Source organism: Neopsephotus bourkii, unplaced genomic scaffold (assembly GCF_033783945.1).
Source record: "Neopsephotus bourkii isolate Nb327-2 ecotype Australia unplaced genomic scaffold, CSIRO-AGI_Nbou_v1 NB_39, whole genome shotgun sequence".
Classification (NCBI taxonomy): Eukaryota; Metazoa; Chordata; class Aves; order Psittaciformes; family Psittacidae; genus Neopsephotus; species Neopsephotus bourkii.
In genome coordinates, this window is record NW_026900556.1 from 396,275 (window position 1) to 419,735 (window position 23,461).

Genomic DNA, 23,461 nt, shown 5'->3' on the forward strand with positions numbered 1-23,461 from the left:
GTTCCTTCCCTCATAGCAGCAGCCTTTTATCTATTTGAAAGCTACCCACCTCTTTCCTCACTTTTCTGTCCTCGTGTCAAAGACTCTGATCATTATTGACACCTTTTTCTCCAAACTATCCCTGTTTCTCCTATGCAGAGATCAGGATTCCACATACTCTTGCAGCACAGCTCAGCAGAGCAGAACTCCTGCGTTTGCTTTACCAGCATTTTCTCACCCCTAGGGACCCACATGGCCTTTCCTTCTTGTTCCACAGCAAGATGTTACAGACTCCCAATCCACTTGGGACCCACGGCAGCTCCTTCATCCTTTCCTGCAGCACAGCCAGCTGCCCAATTCTTCCTGGTCTTGCAATTCCAAAGCTGAGTCCACAGCAGTGCACCTGCTCCTGAACCACATTCATTTTTTTCCCAGAGAGCTCCCATTTTGAATCCTACTTCTATGCCTGTGTTTATCCTGCCTTCAAACTCAACCTCATCTCCTAATGCAGTAATTACATTCTCCATTTCAACATGGATGAGTAATGGACCCAGGGTAATTCCCTGTACAAGCACCGATTATACAAACCAAGTACATTTTCCCCTCAACCAGTTTTGCAACTCCCTCAGAGCAGTATCATCTAGACTTGGTTCCCAGTTTATTATTAGAATATCCTGCAAGCCAGTGTCAGAAGCTCTACTAAAAATCAAGATATATGACACAGAGCGCTTCTCTCTTATCTGTAAGCCTTGTTATGCTGCAAGAAAAGGAAATGAGATTGGCTCAATTCATTCACCACAAAGCCATACTGGCTCGCATCCACCTTCTTGCTCCCTCCTCGATGCTTATAAATTGCGTATTTTCTCTCAGATTCAAAATTAAACTCCCCACTCTACTGCTCCTCAGTGTATCTGGGAGCCACCAATCTCCCCCCATCCACTCAGACTTGCCTTTTGTTGTACTTGAGCCCACAGACCCTCACAGGTAATGGAGTCTTTACATTTTACAGGAGACCCTGAACAGCAAGCAGCTCCTCAAAGGGATTAAGTGTAGGGCAAAGAACTGCAAATACCTTTCTAGATTCCATCCAGATAGGAGGGAATGTCCTACAGCATCTGAATGAGTTAGGATTATTATCCCCTGCTACAGAGAGCACCTTGCTTCCAGCCTCCAAAAGGGAGGAGGAACACAAACTCACTGTTGTAGCTCTCCAACTCTCTGTAAGCCAACCTACACTGGACAAGCCCAAGTTAACGCTCTTTCGGCTCCTCACAACCTCCTCTCCAACCCCACTTCAGCAGACCTCACACAAACCAGCCCCTCCAACAGCATGTTAGGCCCCTCCAGCAGCGCTTCAGGCCTCTGCAAGCCCAAAGAGGCCACAAACACTGGGCTCCAGCCCCTGCTGACAGCGGCCACCTTCAGCTCACAAGGCTACAGAGAACCATGGGGTGAATCAGGTTGGAAAAGACCTTTTAAGATAATCAAGTCCAACCATTACCTCAGGATTTACCACCACTGAACCACGGCACTGAGGGCCTCATTTACATTATGTGTGAACGCTTCCAGGAACAGTGTTTCCATCACTGAGCTGAGCAGTCTGTTTCAATATTAAACCCCCTCTCCATGAAGAAATTGCTCCCAATATCCATCTCTGGCACAGCTTGAGGCTGTTCCCTTGTCTTATTGCTTGTTACTTGGGAGAAGTGACGGACCCCACCTCACTGCAACCTCCTGTCAGACACCTGTAAAGCAATAAGGTCGCCTCTGAGACTTCAGACTAAACCCCCCAGGTCCCTCAGCCGTTCTCATCACACTTATGCTCCAGGCCCCATTCCAGCCCCTCAGAAGCACACTGATAACACAAACTCCCTCCTCTCCCCTCGGACACTCGCACCTTCTCCCCGCTGAGGAACCTCGCACCTCACAGCGCTCCCGCCTTTGTGTGAGGCGCGGGCACGCCGTGCGCGCACCTTTACCCCTCCCAGCCCCTCGCTCTGCGCATGCGCAGAGCCGCTCCCGGGCGGCGCTCATGCGCAGAGCGCGTTTCCTGGCTCCCTTGTCAGTGCCGGGTCCCCCCCCCTCGGCCTCCGCCGCCGGCCGCTCCCTCTCCCGCTGCCCGGAGCGGAGTCGCGTTGACTGCCCAGAGTCCGCGAGTCCCGCTCCGCTCCCGCCGCCTCAGGTGAGTCCCTGCGCCGGGGGGAGGCTGTCCCCGGCCCCGCTGGGCCCGCCTGCCCCCGCCCCGGCAGCGGCGGGGGGTGAGGGGAGCCTGCAGGCCCGCCGCTGCGGAGGGGATGGCGGCGGGGAGGGGGGCAGCCACCCCTTTTGAGGGTGAGGCGGTGGGGAACCCTCACCCCCTTCGTAAAGGACGGAGCCGCACCGGGGGATGAAGGGGCTGGGAAGGAGGGAGGGAGCGGCTCCTGCCTGTCCTCATGCCCCGCCGCGGCCTCCGCACCTGAGTTACCGGTGGCAGCCCGCAGTGCATCCCAAAGCGGCCGGCTTTGTAATGGTGTCCTGTGTCAGAGGTAGCCTCCTGGGAAAGCTGCCGGAGTGGCTTGAAGGGAATGACAGCAGCAGGAGGCAGGCCTGGGTTATAGGCACTTCCAGGTGTTTGAAGTGATGTAGGTGCTCTGAAAATAGGGAAGGATTATAAATGCTCCCTTTCTCTTTCACATACACACATGCTGTAGCCGCTTCTGGATACAGCATTCTTGCTAGGTGCTTGTCCAGCAATGGTCTTGCCCCGCGTATTTCTCACCCCATTGAGAGATAACAGCAGCTGAGTCCTGTACTTCCCAACCTTGACCATTTCATACTGGAAGAACTGCTGCACAAAGGTGCAAGTTTCCTTTTCTCCCCCTTGATTGAAACTCAAGGGCAGTTACTTTGCATTTGAGGGAAATAATAGGGCAGAGGTAGTTGTGTTAAGTACTTGGCTAACAAAGTTATCATAACAGTATCTTTCCTGTTTGACATTCTGAGGTTTCTGACAGGGAGGCGTTGAGGTTTTTCCTACGTAGGAATGACATTAAGAATCTCTAGTGACATGTGAGTTTGATTTTTATTGTATATCAGTAAGGAATAAATATGAAACTTCATTAAGATTTATCTTCCCAAAGCAAATAGCAACTCTCAGATGACGCAAATGAATCCCTTTCCAAAATAGAAAGCAGTCGCTTGCTACAAGTTACAGTTCTCAAGAAACCCAATCAATGGGAAGCAATGGATGATGGATCTAGAATGACTTTCATAACATGTAGGTTAGTAAAAATCTCTGGACTCAAAGTTAGGATGGGACCAGATCATTTATAACCAGTGCCAAGCCGTGGAGAAAATACCAGGGTTGTATTAGAAAGTGTTTCAAAATAGCTGCATTCCTTGGGGAGGGGAGATTGGATATTTTTACATTTTATTTAGGAAAAAGTAGGAAAGGCTGAGCATTCCTTGTCGGTAGAGCAGCTCCTCAACTTTTCCTGTATATGGAAATGTCCTGCTACTGAATGTTGGCATGGACGAAAGCAAGATTGTGGAAAAAGCAATTTGCAGTTGGGTTTTGCTTATGTTAACACATGGAATTCTCAGATGATGCCTGGCCAAGGGCAAAGGTAACTCAGACTGTGTCAACATTTTCACATTAATAAAAAGCAATGAATTATATTGCTTAGCACTGCATATATTTAATAGTTTCACTTGATGGGTAGAATATGATTATTCAAAGAACCACGAAAATCAGTTCATACAGTTAAAGGTTGTATGTGAAGTGCATTTGAAATGTAACCAGAAGTTGTATTTCCTTAAAATAGTAGTGTTTGAGTCCCTAAAAAATGAGAAAAGGAAAAGTCTCTCCAGTTACTTGAATTTCTGGGGTCCTGCATCATCTCTGCTCCAGGATTCAGCACTTGCAGGGTATGTGTTAAGCCAGTGCTGCGATAGTAATTGCTGAGCTCCATCAGAATGTGCTCTTCTTTCATTCACTCCCGAGTTTCTGTTGGACTGCCATTCATTTCCTGTTTGCTTCCAAATTCCTACCTTGTCCTCAAGTCTCCACCCTCTGCTAACATGGCCATACTTGGGTATGTTGTAATTTCAGGCTAGAATGGGTGTGGGTGCCTTGGGGTGACATCACAGAGCGATTTCTTTTCTGATGGATATAGAGGGGTAAAAAGCCTTTGATCCATCAGCCAAGGATAAATTACTGTGAAAATTAGTGGAATACATGGAAGGAATTGACAAATCCAAGTTGTGTCTGTTCAACTGTGCAGGTCTCACCTATCACAGGTGACCTTGAGTTTTCACAATGTTATCTTCCATCTGTTTATGCTGCCCTTGGTTAATACAGGCCATAAAACCCAGCATAGTATTTTAACCTTCTGCTTGTGGGTAGGTGCAGCTCCAATTGCAGGTGGCTCTTGCAGCAGCCTTAAAGAAGAAGCGAAGTATCTAGGTTTTGGTTTCTAAACAAATTAAAATACATGATTCAGCTTGTTCTTTTAGTGTTTGACTCTCATGGGGGCGACTGCTGAGCTATAAAGCAGTTCAGTGCCAGAATTAATTTGAAGAAATTAGTAATTAGTTACTAATTGTAATAATTTTTCCCTAGGACACGTAGAAATGGCTATATCAAATAGTACATCAGCAGGTTACTGTTACATCTCAATGTTCTGGGCACACATATTTAACCTTCTGAAAAAGAAGAAAAACATGTTACTGTAGTGCTGCCTGGGAGCCTTGGTACATGTCATGGTTTGGAATCAATTCACTCAGCTATGTCCCTGGATTATTATTATTATTTAAATATTCTATTTCCATGGTAAAATTCCTAGGGTTGTTAGACTTCCCAAGACCTTGCTGTCTCATTTGGGAGGATACAGCAAGTGGATACAGCAGCAAATGGATCCAGCTTTTACAGCAATTGTAATTAGCTATAATAACCAAGACAGTTAAAATTCATCAGCCCACTGAAGGTATTGGGGTGAATGGCAAAGGCAGCTCTTCAGTGGCCTTAACATGTCTACTGAGTAAGTTGTGATCTTCTGTAAGTGAATTGTAATACTGGGCTGAAACAACCTTGGTGAATGTTGAAGGCTGATTTTGGTTTAATAATGATCTAATTTGGAAGTGTTTTGTTTTGTTTCCCATTTTGCACCTTTCAGCTTTTTCACTTTTTACAACATAGGAATCTCTTTAACTCGGAATGTCTCTACATCAGTTTTTACTGGAGCCAATCACCTGCCATGCGTGGAACAGAGACCGAACTCGTAAGTAACACATTAGCCTTAACTGTATTTTTCCACTGTTGTTTTTTCTTTGCTGTCAGTTTGTGATCTCATAAGGTTCTGGATCACATTTAGGGAAGGTATGGCTGCATACATAGTGCTACATGGTAAATATCCCACTTGGGATCCAAAAAGCACTCATCTTCTAAATCTGACCTTTACTAAATGCTTGACTGGAACTCTGGCATATGAGCAAATCTAGTCCTGCTGATGTTACAGAGAGATTTTCCTCTTGGTCTGCACCTCGTGAGACTGACCTGGCCCTTACCCTCTTAAACCCTCTATTTCCATACCCCAAACCAGCCCTTTCTTTTAGTAGCCTAGTTTTCCACTATACCTGGGTTTGTTATGTTCCAGATGTCTTATCTTTCTGTGCCTGTACTCATGACCATGTTATGACCACAGATGTCCATCCTAAATAAAACCCATGTAATGCTCTGCAATTTTAGAATGCGGTTTTTAGATTATCAAGGCTTGCCAAGTGTTTGGTGTTAAAAAGCTTTCTGTACTATTGGATTGTATTATTTTTTCTTCAAGAGATTGCCATTAGCCCTAATAATCATGAGGTCCACATCTACAAGAAGAGTGGGAGCCAGTGGGTAAAGGCTCATGAGCTAAAGGAACACAATGGACACATTACAGGTAAGAGGAGATTGTGCTGTGCCAGACATTAAATTTGCCTACCCCCTGTTTTCCCCAGTCAAAATCCTGGGAACACTTACAAATGGGAAGTCTGTAAGTGTTGAGTAAATTGATCTTTTTATATGTTGGCATTCCCGTTTCTGGAGAGCTTTGCAGCATTTTTTTCTGGACTGCATGCAATGAGTGTCAGGAAGAAAATCCCAATACATGCTGCTTCCTTTCAAGTGCTAGTATTAAAACTTCCATCAAGTGCACAACTATCTCTTTGTTTTGTGGTTTCCAACAGTAATAAATATCCTTCTTAGGGACTGTATAAAGACTTGAAGTGTTCAGTTGTAGACTCAGGACAGACCATCAGAGAGCATGATTTACTGCAGGCCTCGAGTGTCTGCAGTTCCACAATGAAAATGTAAGAAGAGCTGCCACGATGAGTCACAAGGTGTCAATTTTAAGATGTGATTGTCCTGTGGTAGCCTCTTATATTTCTGTTTTGTTTGGGGTTTTTTTATGGTGATATTTTTGTAAGGGCTTTATTCTCTAAGGAGAGGAAAGTAATTAATACAGGCACTTGATCAAAACAGCAATATCCTTTATTCTGTTCTCAACTCAGTAATGGGCAGAAATAGCTGCCTTGACCGGAGGGCTTTGCAGGAACTTTATGCAATTTACCTTATTCTTGCTGTCAAAGAGCACAAGTGTACGTGCTCTTTTGTGAAGAGCCACTTGGGCTCAATTTACAAGTGACATGCAGTTCCCCAGAGACAGCTCTCTGCATTTTCCTTGTACCTGTTAGTGTTAGAAGCCAAATATTCATGACTTGGGAAAAGAGCTCTCCCTGCTCTCCAGCTCAGCGTATACCTTTGGAATACCAAATGCTGTGGATGTAGTGAAGAGTAGACTTAAATTGTGGTTACACACAGGAGATAGACTCATCAATCCGCTTGTTGCCTCTGATGGCAGTGATTGAGCTGCTGTCATTCCAGCTTCTGATCACGAGGGATAAGGTCCCTTGTGTGTCTCAATTCAGAGATTCTGGTGAGCGGCTTCCAAAATGAGCATTATTCACTCTTTTTGTTGGCTTAGTTTTTCTCTGAGCTAAAAAGCTGAGCTTGGGTCCAGAAGAGCATCAGTGCTGGCACAAGGGAGGTGGTGGGCAAGGGAAGCAGAGAGAGGCAGGATGGTCCCCCTTTCAAAAGCAGTGCTAGATTGACTCATGGAACTATGGTTTTGGAATACAAACTGCTTCAAAATTGAACTTTTTAAGCATAAGCTTACTTTGAAGTAGGCGATATATGAATTATATACTAAAATCAATATGAATTCTTTCTGTATCTTGTGTCCTTTTCAGTTTGCTTGCTTAAGGAATGTTTTTAATACTGAATGGAGTTATGGAAAACCATTGGAGGATAATTTTGGGGCAGGAGAGTTTTGCACACAGCATCTCAAAGAAAAGATGAAAAATAACATTGCCATAAGACTTAATTTTTGAGAACATCCTTCACTGCATTGAAGGGGAAAGAAGCAATGTCAGGCTTACCAAGGGCTTTGGTTTATTCTTTGAGATTATTATTTTTGCTTGGTTTCTTTCTCATGGTACAGCTTAAATAGGCATGGGAAAACTAGGGATTATATCAGTACATAAAGATTGATAACTTCTAAATGCCCTTCCTAGCTAAACTTCCAGATCCTGACTGCAGTCTGGCACCAAGCAGACAACCGTGTTAGAGGTTTGTGCATCAGTTTAGAATCGCTGGGTTTCAGCTGTTGAAACGGGTCTCGTGCAGAAGTCAGTGGTTTGCCAGTCTCTGCCAGTGCAGAGCTCCACCTGTGGGCCAGCTGGCAGCAGGCAAATTCTCTATGGAATCGGGAAGTTTGGGATCTGTGATGCGGATGAAAGCTACAGGGAGAAGCAGATATCCTGAACAGTTCCTGGGAAATAAGTGAAGAAGGAGCACTGTGTGCAGGTCTGATGTCCTCAGCATAAGAAGGAGATGTTGGAGCAAGTCCAGAGGAGGGCCATGAGGATGACCAGGAGCTAGAACACCTCCTGTATGAAGACAGGCTGAGAAAGTTGGGGCTGTTCAGCCTGGAGAAGCTGCATGGAGACCTCACCGCAGTCTTCTGGTGTCTGAAAGGAGCCAACCAGGATGCCAGAGAGGGACTCTTTGTCAGGGACTGTAGTAATAGGACAAGGGGTAATGGGGTCAAATTAAACAGGGGAAGTTCAGGTTAGATATAAGGAAGAAGTTCTTTACTGTAAGAGTGGTGAGGCACTGGAATGGGTTGCCCAGGGAAGTTGTGAATGCTCCATCCCTGGTGGTGCTCAAGACCAGGTTGGACAGAGCCTTGGGTGCCATGGTTTAGTGCGAGGAGTCCCTGCCCATGACAGGGGATTTGAACTGGATGATCTTAAGGTCCTTTCCACCCCATGCCATTCTATAATTCTAAGGGAAATACTAACATAATAGTAATAACTGTGGTAAAGCAAAGAGTACAAAGAGACAAGTTTATTAATGTGACCTCTCCATTGCAGGGATCGACTGGGCTCCCAAAAGCGATCGCATTGTAACTTGCGGTGCCGACCGGAATGCCTATGTGTGGAGTCAGAAGGATGGTGTGTGGAAACCAACCCTTGTGATCCTGAGAATTAATCGTGCAGCTACCTTTGTGAAGTGGTCTCCCTTGGAGAACAAATTTGCTGTGGGAAGTGGAGCTCGACTTATATCTGTGTGCTACTTTGAATCTGAAAATGACTGGTGAGCTGTTTGAGTTGATTTCCGTTTCTGCCGTTAAGATCATCACGGGAAAGCTAAAGCTTGAAGCTTAATGGTGGTAACTGGGTTCCTATCTTACTAATCCCTAAAATCTCCAGGAAATGTCAGGGATAGGCCTCAGCAGTTCTTTTATTTGTACATCTTAGACAAAAGGTTCCCTCTTTTCTACTCTGGTGTAGGACCTGAAGGCCTTGGACTTGGCATATTTTCAGGTTATACATGTTGGTGTGGATGTGTTCCAGCTTGTCACCTACCTGTTCTGTATTCTGTCATACATTTGCATCCCACTTTACAGATTTCAGACAGGACTATCACAGCCATTTCCACCATTAACACTTCTTTCTCTTTGGCATATAAACTTAGTGCTTCTGATCTTTAATGGATCTGCATCTGCACGTGTTAGAGCTGCATTTACCAGATTGCCTGTAGGTGAAATCAGTATGTTGAGGATCTGTTACCTTGGGTTGCATAAACATGCATTAAACCACAGGTGTCTGTGCCCATGGTGTGCAATCTTCCATGTGGAGATGGGAAATGACAATACCATCTGCAAAATGCATTTTAAAGCTTTTATTCTTTCCAGCAGACTCAGTTATTGGCATTTTCTCCGCCTCACTTGTCTGCAGAAGAATCAAAACCTATCTGTTGAAGGCAAACCACTTAGTGTGATCCTTAAAACTGCTTTTGCCTGATGGAAGTAAATTGAAAGAAAAAGCACCATCATCCCAAAGGCCATCAAGTGAATAACAGATTTCATTACTATTTTGTAAATGGTTCAAACAGACTAAATCTGCTGAGACACATTTAGGCTGATATTGATGCATTCAACATCAGGACCACTTTTCACTATACCTCAGATAATTGGGATGTATGGACGAGTCACATCATTGCCAGTTCACCCATTACTTGTTGCATTTTATACTTATTGTATTATTAAACAGTAGAGAAGTCAATAGGCAAGAGAGGTGGCTGTGAAACTCATTGGAAGGAGCTGGAGAGGACCTGTGCTTAGTGAGCCAAGAAAATAGTGCTGCTTAGCTCAGTGTGACAGGCAAAGCTGAGCTCTTATCATAGGATGTAAAGGACCAGGCAAATACTGCACAGAATTGACATTAAGGAGTCCTGTCTGATGTATTAGAAAAATTAGTTAGAAGGGGAATAGGATTCAAGTGAAGAGGGAGTTTGTAGTGTTTAAAATCGGAATTAAGATAACCATATAACATTCACAGCCTACAAGGGAATATGAAAGTTTTGGGCATTGAGTGTTTTGCAAAACTGGTATGTGCAGTCATTGGCAAAGGGTGATCTTTTTGAGGAGTACTTCATGGAATTGGGGAAGTTTGGTAGAATATTTCCATACTTATTGTATATCTCTCTCTTTTTTTTCTCTCCTTAATTTAGGTGGGTGAGCAAACACATTAAAAAGCCCATTCGTTCCACTGTCCTGAGCCTGGACTGGCACCCCAACAATGTTCTGCTGGCTGCAGGGTCCTGTGACTTCAAGTGCAGGTGAGAGAAAAAGAAAGCATCTGTAAATCCCTTTGAATTACTGTTAGTCAGTACCATAAGCATGCTGATGATGCATTTGCTGTCAGAATAGAAGGTGGCTTGTTGCATATTGGTGTTGTTACCACAATAAAACATCCAACTTGAGAAACTTTGGCTTTGGTACTACCACATGCAGACTTTGAACTGCTAACATGTATCTGGTGAAGGACTTGCCCCAGTTTCATGAACTGGTGGATTTCTTTATTAGCAGTACTACTGTGCATGCATTGAGTGCTGAGGTCTAGTTGTTAGGCTTAAATTAGGCTAGGAGGTGCTACCTTGTAGAACACCAACATTTCTAGTTAGTTTAAAAAGCATATCCTAACAGTGCAGTTCCAAAACTCATGGCACTTCCAAAGGCAGGATCTCATCTTTTTCTTCCCTGAGTCACTTGTTCTCTCCTCTTTGTGCTACCCTTAACATTCTTGCACCCCTGTAGTGAGCAAGGAGTTGCTGACCCTGAACAAAGTGGTCAGGGAATTGGTCCACCTGAAACTCAGCACAGCAAGACACATTTTTGATGAGCATTAGAAAAACCAAGGCTGGTAAAACCAGATGGGGATGTGAGATGGATGGTGTGGCTGTGAAGTTACACAGTGAGGGATAGGTCCTGCATGTTGCCCTGTGCTGAGTGGCTGGGGTCACTGCAGTGAAGTCTGCATGGGAGCTGTCTGCAGAGTGCTTGACTTGGATTCAGCTTTTAATTAATCACTGGTACCTTGAATACTAATGAAAGCTTCTTTTCTTAAGTTCTTTATGTAATAGGGCAGTTTTTAAGCTTCAAAGTGTGTACTAAAAATGACTAAGAAGGAGTAGGAGGGGGAGGTGGGACTATTACGCTCCTTATTTCAGAATGAAACCCAGGCATCTAAATTCTATCTTTTGATACCTTTTTATGTAAGGAGAGGTGTTAAATGGAAGCTGGGAAGAAGAGGAGAGTTGTCTCCCTTTCCTGCCGTAGCTCCAGATTTAATGAGATAAACTATACATGTTCACTTCCTTTCACAAAAAAAAATGTGGGATGTGAAATGTATTCATTCATCTTCCAGAGCAACTGCTTTTCACATATGGGAACTTGTCCATGTTCATAAAGCATTTTAGGACTTCAGCATTAGGTCAGCTGATATATATATATATATATATCTTTCTATTTATCTGTTACTTTGGACTTGAGCTCTTTTGTCTTCAAGGCTTTGCTGTGTACATTGCATCCCTGATTATCTCCTCTTCCCTGTTGTGGTTGAGGAGTTTGATTTGCATCATGTTCTGTTCTGGGTTTAGGGACGAGGGTGTGTGTATTTTGAGGGGCTTTGTTGTGTAAGGAAGTCAAGGTGTTGTTCAATCTATTTCCTAGGAGCATTCGCTAGAAAGCTGACTTAGTCTTTTGTTTCCCACCAGAAAACTCACTGTCCTGCATCCTACTTCTCTGAAAATGGGGTATATTTTGAATGCCTTCCCCAGCTCTTGATATCAAACATTTGGGAAACTTTCTGCTTTTCCTTAACGTTGTAGTTTAGGGTGACTCATTCCATCATTTTGCTGCTTTTATCATGGAAATCTCCATATAGAAATATTAAAGAACAGTAGTAGGGATTGGCACTAGGTTTATGTTTCTCTTCCTTCCCCAAACCCATGGAAGAATGTTCTCCGTGGTGAGACAAGGCGGGGGGGCACAAAATTACAAGATGGGATATAGAAATCTTTAGAAGTAGCTTTAAGTAATGTTAAGTTTGATGGCTTTGTAACAGTAGCAATGGAAAATTACTGAGGTGCAGGATACATAGAGAAAAAAAGAGTATAGAGAACATACTGAGAATTCTCACAAGATAAATTGTTACAGTTGGCATAGCTTTAAGAAAAACAGCCTAGAAGAACAGGACACAGGGATAAGGAGTATCTGGGAACTGCAGGTGTCCAGGATGGGCTACAGGTAAACTAACTGATAAGCAGGAGGATGGGAGGATTATTACGTCTTTGGTGCTAACGAACCAATTAAACTGGTATGAGCATCTACTGCACGTGCTTCAAAGGCTGCCAGAAGTGATGAAGATCGTTGGAAGAAGTAAAGGACCCTCAGAGACCACCACCACAATTCTGTACGCATGGGGGGAACTCTCTGGAAAATGATGGAATCCATATGTAGCCTCATGAATATGTATGTATGCCCAGGGACTATATAAGGGTGGCTTGTATAGCAATACGGGGACACACGTTAGGAGGAGTTACCCCCGTGTCTCCCGGCGCCACAATAAAGAATACCTGCTTGTCAGCTTGAAAACGTTGTTGGCAAGTTTGTTCCTGGAGTTTTCTCCGAATCACTGGTGAATGGTTAATACAGATCTCTAGAATTCCAGTTCTAGGGAATGTTCAGTGACATAATGAAGATATCTGGGCATGAAGTGTGCATCTGTTCTGATAAGTGGCTCTGAGGAGAATTACGAAATGGATCTGCCAGAGCCACTGCCAACTAATAAGCAGCAAAGTGGGAGACATTTGGGTAAAGAATGGAGCACAGAGTGGCTCCAGGATGCTCAGTATTCAGTTTCCTTGGTACCTGGCCTGGATGAGCTCCTCTAACATTTGCCTTTAGAAATACAGATCTAGCTACCAGCACTACATAGGTGTGAATTTTATATTCTTGCTGGAACAAGCTGCTGTGGGAATGAAATTATTTCCCAATGTTCTTTAAAGGCTGGGGCCTTCAAGCTGATTTGATTTTGGGTTTAAAAGAAGGGGAGATTTCAGTAAGAGAAAATACTCATTTTTTAACAGTCATCTTCAAGGTCTTTCCCTACACAGGAATGATTTTTCTGCCTTGTGTTAAAGGCTGTGGCTTTAAACATCTTGTCCCATTTCCATACATTAAGAGCTATGTCCTTTTAGCCATCTCTATAAAATGAAGGATTATCATTAGATTATATTTAAACTGATAGAGCCCAATATAAATTCACACTTAATGCTCTGAAAATCTCTACCTAATATAGCTGCAGTTAAACCCTTCTTGTTCCAAATGATCAGCTTTATTTGAGTAAGCTATATAGAGACCTTTTGAAGTGCATACTCCACATGTGTAAAAGATCTCAAATAACAGGGAGGGGGGAGCAACATTTCCTTAAACTCACTATATATATATATGTGTGTGTGTGTGTGTATGTATATGTATTGTTTGACTGCAACCAGTATTTGATATGGGGTTGTCATTTATACTGACATATTTATCTGGTAGTAGTATGCTGTGGCTCACTTGTTCCTCCTGCTCAATGGACTCTTATCCTATGTTTGTGACGTCCCAGTGACTTCCATGGTAACAATCAAGAACACCATATTGTGGCATGTCTGAATCATGCAGAAGGAATTTGATGGAAGGGGGAGGCTTTTCTATTTAAACCTATCTCACAAATTGTAATGCTGGCATCGGAACATCGGTTTTCTTTCTTTGAAACCAGGCTACAAAGTGAATGTTCTGAAAAAGTGGGTAATTTTGTAGGTGTTTGTAGCAGCTTCTAATTATACAGTGCAATTTGTGGGTTTTCTCTTCCTGGAGAACTGACTCAGAATTATTAGGACCTCTAAAGGATGAAAGGGAAATCTCAGCACAGTGGAAAATGCATTGACAATGTATGTGCTTGTGCCACCTTCTGGAAAAGGAGGAGAAAGAGACAAGTACAGAAACCTATATGCATTCTACCCTTTGTACTATTGCTTTCTCTTTGTATACTGAAGAATTTAGAATTGGAATTAGAATGCATCTATTTGCTTCCAATACCAGATGTGCATGAAGCTCCCAGGAGGTCTTGTTCTTTCTTTGTTCACACTGAAATCTCTTCATTTGCAGGGTGTTTTCTGCTTATATTAAGGAAGTGGATGAAAAACCAGCCAGCACACCCTGGGGCTCCAAAATGCCTTTTGGGCAGCTGATGTCAGAATTTGGGGGTGCTGGAAGTGGTGGATGGGTGCACAGTGTCAGTTTTTCGGCCAGTGGTAACCGCTTAGCCTGGGTCAGTCATGACAGCACTGTGTCAGTTGCTGATGCCTCAAAGAATATGATGTAAGTATGTTCTTCCTCTCAGTTAGCAGCTCTTTGACATAGGAGGGTGTGGGATACTGTGCTTGCAACAGTGAGAGCTGTGACTGCTGTTCCCACTTGTGACAGTTTGAGGCCTATTGAAATAAGGCAGACTCTTGGAATTTTAGATGATATAATTGACATTTCTGATAAGAGCTCTTCAGTAAGGGTGCAGTCAGTTTACCCAGGGTGGGAGCATTTGAAAGAAAACATGTTCCACTTTAGAGATGGGGGAAAACCAGTACTTCCTTGTAAATGGATTCAGGAGAATCCAGAAACAAACTCGCTCTGTAACAAAGACCTTATTCCCAACCAGGATCTGGAAAATAAGTTGGTTGTTCCATGAAGTGTTAACTCCAGCCACTGTCCTTAAGACTCTGCTGCTGGAAGGTTTCAACTTACACCTTCCCATCCAACAATATGGTTTATTAACAATTCATAGGATCACAGAATGGTTTGAGTTGGAAGGGACCTTAAAGCTCATCCAATTCCAGCCCCTTGCCACAGGCAGGGACACCTTCCACTAGAACAGGTTGGTCCAAGCCTCTGTGTCCAACCTGGCCTTGAACACTGCCAGGGATGGGGCAGCCACAGCTTCTCTGGGCACCCTGTGCCAGCGCCTCAGCACCCTCTTAGTAAAGAATTTCCTCCTAATGTCTAATCTAATTCCTCCTGCTCCTCATCTGCATTAACTCTTCAATGTCTGTGGCTTTCTAACCAAGAAGGAAGAGGTTCCTCATACATTTTGGCAGCAGAGATCTCTAGTGGATCAACCTGGCATTGCTGTGCTTCGATTTGAATTATGGTTCTGACAGCTGCAGCTGCAGAAATACCTGGCTGGGGACATCATTTAAAGTGTTCTGGAGTTCTTCCCTCATTTGTTATAACATCTCTAAAGTTGACTAAATTTAATTATGGAGGCATTTTCCTCCTGAAAAGATGATGTGAAGCACTAAATCTTCATGGTTTTATACACAAATGACGTGAATGCCTTCATCAATTTGGACTTTTTTGGAGGTGCCCATTCTTTCTAAACACTGTTTACACACAACACTAAATAACTCCAGCCTTTACCTGGAATACTTCATGTTCGGTCCTTCCAGGACACTTCCATTAGATTAAAACATTCTATTACAAACTGCATCCTTCTGATGTCACTTTGGGACAGCTGAGCTACTCTGACTTCCTTTCCAGTAATCCTTGTGTAGGAATGGTCTCTAATTTGGTTGGAGCCAAAGACGAGAGGTTTCATAGAATCATAGAATGGTTTGGGTTGGAAAGGACCTTAAGATCATCCAGTTCCAAACCCCTGCCATGGGTAGGGACACCTCACACTAAACCATGGCACCCAAGGCTCTGTCCAACCTGGCCTTGAACACCACCAGGGATGGAGCATTCACAACTTCCTCGGGCAACCCATTCCAGTGCCTCAGCACCCTCACAGTAAAGAACTTCTTCCTTATATCCAATCTAAACTTCCCCTGTTTAAATTTGATCCCGTTACCCCTTGTCCTATCACTACAGTCCCTAATGAAGAGTCCCTCCCCAGCATCCCTATAGGCCCCCCTTCAGATACTGGAAGGCTGCTCTGAGGTCTCCACGCAGCCTTCTCTTCTCCAGGCTGAACAGCCCCAACTTTCTCAGCCTGTCTTCATATGGGAGGTGCTCCAGCCCCTGATCATTCTCGTGGCCTCCTCTGGACTTGCTCCAACAGTTCCATGTCCTTTTTATGTTGAGGACACCAGAACTACACACAGTGTTCCAGGTGAGGTCTCACAAGAGCAGAGTTTCAATGAAGTCCTTTAACAAATGTTCTTGTGTTCAGGGTTTCGCAGCTGAAAACAGAGTTCCTCCCACTCCTGAGTGTCTCGTTTGTCTCCGAGAACAGTGTGGTGGCAGCTGTAAGTGTCTTTTATCTTCTCCTTGTAGAGTTTTGTAGTGTTTTGGAGAGGAAGAAACACCCAAGTTACTACTAGAACTTAGTAAGAACTAACTTATAGTAGCATATATATAAGCAAACTCTTCCATAGTCTCAGTCTTAGCATTGCTGCAGTTAACAGCAGCAGCAGAATGCGATGGTGATTGTGTTTGTTTCCTGACATGCTTCATGCTGTTTCCTTGCAGGGCCATGACTGCTGCCCCATGCTCTTTAACTGTGACGACCGTGGCTTGCTGACCTTCGTTTCCAAACTAGACATTCCCAAACAGAGCATCCAGCGCAACATTTCCGCTATGGAACGCTTCCGAAACATGGATAAAAGAGCCACTACAGAAGATCGTAACACGACCCTGGAGACACTGCACCAAAACAGTATAACGTGAGTGTCTTGCCTGCTATTCCAAGGGGAAGGGATGCTTTCCTCATCACTTTGGTTTCCCAGGATGTGCTGCACACTGGTGAGAGCCCATCCAGGTTTAGCTGGTATCCCCTCTTAGCCTTTTCCTGACAGCTGTCCATTCCTGAGATTTATATGGAAGCTGGTGGAGTTAATCATTAACATGGCATGCATTCTGTTGCTGTTTGCTCATGGTTAATGTGCTCTGGAACTTCAGCAAAGCTTACCTTATCAAATATAGAATCATAGAATAGTTAGGGTTGGAAAGGACCTTAGGATCATCAAGTTGGTAGCGCTGTGCAAAATCCAGTCAGCAGAATCCACCTGGAGCAGGAATTCCCATACCAGCTCCCTATTGCAGAAGTTATTTCCAGGTGTATTTATGCATCAGAAGGATCAGTTCAGGTTCTTCACATACAGTATCCTTGCATTGAATAAACTACGTGAGCCTGGAGGATGCTGGCATTCCTGAAGCAATTTGTCTATCCAAGGCAAAATAAAAGAGCTCTCAGCATCCTATTGTACCAGAAACCTAACATAAGCTCTGTTACACTCATGTCTCCCTTGGAGAGAGTGGGAGTTGAATTCAACCCAGGTTTTCCAGCTTTTTGGCTCTCTGGAATGGGTGCCTGCGTTACCAGCTCTCACTCTCTGCTTTCAGCCAAGTGTCTATTTATGAGATAGACAAACGAGACTGTCGTAAGTTCTGCACCACGGGCATTGATGGAGCAATGACCATCTGGGATTTCAAGGTATGCTTTTACTACTGTGTGTATGTAGTGGGAGGGAATTTGGTGATCTCTAGCGTCAGCCTCTGAGCCTCAGCCCTAGTGCAGGTTTTATTAGCAGCAGGAAATCCAGACTGGAATGTTCAAGCCCGTTAGTGAGCTCCATAAGGATGAGAGATCCAAGATTTTCAGCATGAATGCAGATAGACTTTGTTTAGCAGATGGTGATAATCCAGACTTAATTTTTTCATGCGGTCTGTAGGAATCCCACTAATTCCTCCTCTATTTCAGCCACGTTCAGGCTGGAACCATCCTTGGTGTGACACTGCCTCTTCTTGCTCCCATCCCTGTGGGCTCTGTTCACTGTCCTTGTGCAGAACATGGTCCTTCCCTTTCATATTTAACTTACCAAAGCAGTAAGAAGATACTCAAAGAGTTCCAAACTACACTTGAGTCCTGCATTGAAAACCCTGATGGGATTTATGGATGCAGACGCTTGCTTTGCTGAGGACTGGCCAACAGAGGTCTCTGCTGGCCTCCCTGTGCTGCTGAGAGCCTGCTGTGCCTCTTAGGAAAGCTGTAGTTTGTCTATTCTGTAATGCAAAAGGTCTCTGGTGAGGACAGGAGCCACGAAACTGAAGTGATTTATAACCTGAATGCAGGTTCAGGGGAAGGGGATGGAATCATTGGTCTCTGTATGCATGAGTTTGAAAGGAATAGCTGTAGAGGCCTCTGACTCTTGACTCTGAGTCTAATCCAAAGTACCCAGGGCTTTTACTTGTTCCTCTTAGCATCAGTATCTCCACTGAATTATTGACCCCAGGAAACCATAGCAGACTGTGATTAAGATGTTTCTCTCTTTCAAGACCTTAGAGTCCTCTATCCAAGGGCTACGAATCATGTAAAGACGGATCGCCCTCATCTAGCAGGACAAACTGCTTGACAGAACGCAGCTCCCACATCTGCACAAACCCGAAAAGGGAGGAGGAAAGTGGAATAACTTGGAGACACGGAGAAAATACAGCTTGGCCCATTTTCTTTTGGATCTCAATTTGGTGAATTGTGTTGGTTTCAAAATCAGCCGTGATTGTTCTTATCTCTTTTGGTTTGGTTGTTCTTTCTGTTTTCGGTTGGTTGTTTCATTCCATTCTTTACCAAAGCTGCTCCTTCAGTAGTTTGTTGCAGGAAGTTGTGAATCACTAACTTAAAAGGGGAATTTTATGTAAATTGTCTGCTAGAAATAATAATAATAATAATAATAAAACCCAGAAAAACTGATTCTTTGGCTTGGATGCTCATTGGCAGAGGTTAAAAAAGGATATTAAGGGAATTAGCTCGGAAAGAGTGGGAAAACCCCTGCACTGATACTCAATGGCCTTAAAAGAGGAAAAGCTCATCTTTACTGAGAGTTTCTTAGTTGACAGATGAAGACCTGGAGTTGGGATGAGCTGGATGTGATCACTCCTCGGCTCTCCAGTCTGCGGATCAGCCTATGGATGGGGATCGAGGAGCCTCGGTCGGTGTGATACTGCTGCCAGTGCCCTGTTGTGGTCACGATTGACACTTGTTGTTCTTTAACCTTCAGCAGCCCCACAACAGAAGGATCCTCTGAGAGACCAGGCAAGGTGGACAGCTGCTCAGTTTCCTCTGTCTCCAAAGCAGCAATACCAGAAGCCCATCAGTACCCTTTTGGGTCTTTGAAGTACCCTCTCCTGAGGTAGTCTATGCCAAGGAGCCTCTGGACCAGTCACAATAGGATGCTTTTGCCACTTCCTCCCAGTCAGGCTGATTTCAGCCTCCAGTGCAGTCAACTCTTGGGATCCTCCTGTCACTCCAGAAATATAAATGGGTTCCACCCCTTGACAGGCATGGATGTGAAGAATTGTTCCCTTAAGGTGATGATTTTGGAGGATGAACGCCTTTGTCCTACTCCTCTTAATTCTGTCTGCATTGAATCTGGTAATAGAGCAAATTAACCTGAATGTCTTTCTTGCTGTCTATTCAGTGGGTCAGAGTCTTCCAAAAGGTGAATGACCAGAATGATTTGTAGTTACCTTTTAGGACCTGCACAAAGACTGTTCACAGTGCCTAGGAGACAGGCTGGAAGCTGTGTGTGGAAAGTGAGACAAATATCTGCTGAGCCCCTCTTAGGAGGACAATGTAAAAGCAAATCACTGTAAGTCCATGGAGCTACACAGGCCTGCATGTCCTGTTAGAGCCAAGTGCTCAGCCTGCAGCAGTCTGTGTTCATAAAGGCTGATGGGGACGTGGCAGTTGTTTAGAGAGAGGTGTCAGCATGGGCTGGCTTCTGTGCACCTCCCTTTTGGAAGCTCAGTTCTGAGCCTCAGGAGCTCACAGGTAACTTGGTTTGTTCCCATGGCCTGGTCACTTAACTGCATTGCTGCCTCGAGGCGCTGGAGGGGTTTCTCTGCCTCCCAAGCTCAACAAGGTTTAAGGCTTTGAGAATGCAGAAGTGTCTGACAGAAAACCCCAGTGACTGCATTCACCACTTCCTCTGGCCCCAGAGTTGCTTCATACGCTGCTCATCTCGGCTCGGGGTGAGCGACAAGGGAGGATGGGGAGAGAAGCTCACAAAGCTGCTGCTCTTCTGCTGCCATGTCCATCACAGAGCTGGGGTGTATTCAGGTGCAGTGTTGGCTGTGTGCAGAGGATAGCCTGGTTTGCCTGCTCCTTCTGCTGCTCTGGTGTCTCCCACCTCCCTCCCCTGGCTGCCAAGCGTGGTTTTGCATTTCCTCTCCCTTCTAAACATAAAACAGTGATTCTTTAACCTCGATTCATCTTGCAGCCTGGTGACCTGACGTGTACGGTGACTGCTGGTGGGGTTGGCTTTATCAGCTAAACACCCATCAGTGCTGATGCAATTGAGTGACTTCTGGATCAAAGGGACCCTGCCAGCCTTGGTGGCTAGACAGAAGATGGCTTTGTCCATCTGTGTATGTATTAGAGGTGCTTATATCTCACAGACAGGAGTGGTTGTGGTTCAGAAGTCACTTCTGGAAAGCATGGTGCTTTATTTCCAAGTAACATAAAGGGGGGGGGGAATCATTTGATGAGAGAGTGGAGAAAATGCATCTCTAAATGTTTATGCCTTGTTCTTGATTCTGTGTGGAAGAGCAGGAGAAGGTCAAATGAGCCCATTTGCTCCAAAGAGCCAACAAACTGTGCTGAAACTGCTTGTGGGAGAGAAACACACGTGCTACAAGCCTGAGCTTGAAACCAGGTTAAAATCACCCCAAATGCAGGGGCCTTGTGCACTGCCCTGCAGTGAAGAGCAGTGGCTCTGCCTCTCCAGGCCATTGCTCTGCTCTGGGGCAGGGGGGACGTTCTGCTGCCACCCCCTTGTCTCTAACAGCATCCTTTGTGTCCAGTGTGGGTGAGGCTTCACTGGTGTCCTCAGCTAACCGCAGCAGCGGGCTGCTGGGCACGTGCTTGTGTGTGCTGGGGTTACTGGTGCCTCTGAAAGCAATGCTCACAACACAGCTCGTGGTTGCAGTCTTGATTACAGGATAGCGGCTGGCTGCTTGTGCTCTGCGTTAACGCGCCAGCTGAGGAGCAAGGAATGGGGCTTGGAGCAAGCAGGGATGCTCACGGGAGCTGCTTGAGGAAATCCCAGCCTCCAAAGGAAAAGAAGCTGCTGCTTTTCATCCCTGCTGCTCCATCACGAAGGAAAACCCAGCAAGGAGATGGTTTGGAGTGCTCAGCGTCTGTGCAATGGGGTGATGCTGCGGGGGATCCAGGCATGGATGCAGGAGGAGCTTTATGGATAACAGAGGTAAAAGCAGGTGAAGGATTTAAGCCAAACCTTGAGTTGGATGGGAAAGGAGACCCAGCAGGGCTGAGCCTTCATCCCTCCCACAGGGCTGGGTTATTCCCCCATGGGCTCTCAGGGCCAGCTCCTGTATCACCAGTGCTGGCTCAGACTGGAGCCACAGCGGGAGCTATGGGGCAATGCGGTGGCTCAGCAGGGAGCACTGGGCTAAGCCTTTCCTTTCCCTTGTAGGAACATAGCCTGGTTCCTGCTGCAGAAGCCAAAGTGGGCACCGTTCATTCACATCCTACCCGGAAGGGAGCTGGTGTCAAGGGATGAGCAGATGGTCTGTGCTGCATCCTCACATCCCACATGGATGCTGTGGTCGGATACCTGGGAAGCCTGGAGCCTGCTGGTGACCTGAGGACCAAGGAGAGATGAGCTTCCCACTCAGTGCCATCCCCATTGCCCTCATCTACAGCTGACCCCTCACATGGGCATTGATTGAGAAACACCAGGGTATTTTATCCATGCCCTGCAGCTGGGAAGCCCCACCAGGGCTCTGCCCTCCTTGTATGAGCCCCCATTGCGCTGCTGTCCTGCTTCTGCAATGCTAACCCGGTCCGAGGAGGGCTGAGTGCATCCCTCCATGTGTGACTCTGGCCTGCAGCAGCGGGGTGAGAAGCTGAATCCCATCTCCCAGCACTGCGAGCAGGAGCTGCGCTCCTGGGAATTATCCTGCCTGGAAATCAGTTGCTCTGAATCAGGAAGGGAACAGAGGGGCGCACACATGGTGTGTGGGGTGAGCAGAGCCCTGACTGCCCCCAGATTGGATCCCAGTTGGGCTCGGTGGGATGCAGGAACCAGGAATTGCTGCTTGGGGCAGCCGGATCCAGGCACCGCAGGGTGCTTCCAAGCTGTGGCTTCCAGCGATGCCAAAGGATGTCTCAGCCCGGCTGTGCTCCATGCTGCTCCCATCTCCTCCATACCCTGAAACACATCAGGGACCCCCTGCTTGGGTGGGTGGGTGAGGGGGGGAGCAACGCTCTCTTTGCCATAGGGATACAAGAGGAATCCTTCCCCGGAGCATCCCATCCCATCCCATCCCATCCCATCCATCCACGTGCGGCCATGGGGAGAGGCCTGGCTGCGGCAGGCAGGGGCAGGGCGGCCGCCGAGCTTCGCGCTCCCCCAACGCCTACGTAAGGAAGTGGTTGCATCGCTCGGAGAGGAAAAGGGAAGTCGGGGCAGGCAACGGCTCGGGGCTGCCTTCGTGTCCGCTGCCCATGAACTAACCCTGCCCGCAAGGTAAGGAGCGGCTGCCGCTGTCACTGGGGGCTGGGGGTCACCCCTCGTGGTGCTCGAGGGGAGATGGGGACCCTCCGGTGGGGTCAGGGGGGTGCAGGCAGCGCTGGGATGCTCTGGAGTTTTGCTCTTGGTTGGTTGGGGCTTTTCCTGCCCCGGTTTGGAGCGAGTTTGGGCTCTGTGCTCTCACTTAACCCCCATTGGGGTCCCGCAGGGTTGGTGCTGAGCCAGAGCTCCCTGTGATCTGCCCTGACCTCCTTGGGTCTCAGCCGCCTCCTGCTCTGCCCGCTGTGAGGAAGAGGAGGGTCAGAGCTGCCCTTCATCCGCCCATGGGATGGTTGTGTCCCCCCCCCAGGGCCAGGCTGGCTCCTGGGGTACCCCCTCACCAGCACTGAGGGGTGTTGGGGTCCCCATCCCAGCTGTGCCAGGAGCAGGGGGGCTCCAGGGGGGTCTTGGGGGTGCAGGAGGACGGGGCCATTGCAGTGAATGGGGAGCAGCTTCATGGGGTCCTTACGGGACCCTCGCTGTGTCCCTGCCCTGCTGGGTGCGCACCAGACCCCACAGTGCAGCTCCTTGGTGCCCGGCTTCCTCCCGGGGCTGGGAGGAGCCCACGGGGCTGGCTCCAACCGAGGGCTCGGGGTTATCTCCTCCAAGGATGCTTCCGAGCTGCTCGGGGAGAGAACGGAGCCCCTCGGGTCCCCATCCTGCCCTGTGTGCCCCAGGAACCCCCCTTTCCCCACTGCTCCGTGTCCTGTGGGAGACGGCCACGGCCCCTCCGATGCTCTTCCCTGCTGGGGAAGGGGGGTGCTGAGCTCCCCATGGGGAACCGGCCATAGAGCGGCTGCTGGGGAGGTGAATGCAAACCACTGCGGGGAGAAGCTGGAGCTCAAAGGGCCCTTGGGGCTGGGGATGGGTTCTGCTCCTTGGCACAGTGGTGCCAATGTCCCTTTGGGAGCTGGCATTGAATGGGGCAGCAGCAAAACAGCCCAGGGAGGAAGCTCCCAGCATCCAAAAGGGAAGCATTGCCTTTGCCTTAGC

At 46.5% G+C, this 23,461-nt stretch overlaps 1 protein-coding gene across 1 annotated transcript; it reads left to right on the forward strand.

Moving 5' to 3' along the window:
• The first annotated feature begins 1,997 nt into the window (after positions 1–1,997).
• ARPC1A (actin related protein 2/3 complex subunit 1A) lies at positions 1,998–18,613 on the forward strand. The gene is made up of 10 exons (XM_061346266.1): positions 1,998–2,161; positions 5,156–5,237; positions 5,793–5,897; positions 8,431–8,653; positions 10,073–10,180; positions 14,055–14,267; positions 16,111–16,186; positions 16,410–16,603; positions 17,283–17,373; positions 18,216–18,613. The coding sequence occupies exons 2-10, from the start codon at positions 5,174–5,176 to the stop codon at positions 18,252–18,254; spliced, it is 1,113 nt and encodes a 370-aa protein (XP_061202250.1). The 5' UTR covers positions 1,998–2,161; positions 5,156–5,173; the 3' UTR covers positions 18,255–18,613.
• The last annotated feature ends 4,848 nt before the right edge of the window (positions 18,614–23,461 follow it).

Bases quoted from the DNA above. Each gene is read 5' to 3' on its own strand.
- ARPC1A (XM_061346266.1), top strand. From the start codon at position 5,174: ATGTCTCTACATCAGTTTTTACTGGAGCCAATCACCTGCCATGCGTGG. The intron at 10,181-14,054 runs GTGAGAGAAAAA...CTTCATTTGCAG, and splicing joins TCCTGTGACTTCAAGTGCAG to GGTGTTTTCTGCTTATATTA. The intron at 16,604-17,282 runs GTGAGTGTCTTG...CTCTGCTTTCAG, and splicing joins CTGCACCAAAACAGTATAAC to CCAAGTGTCTATTTATGAGA.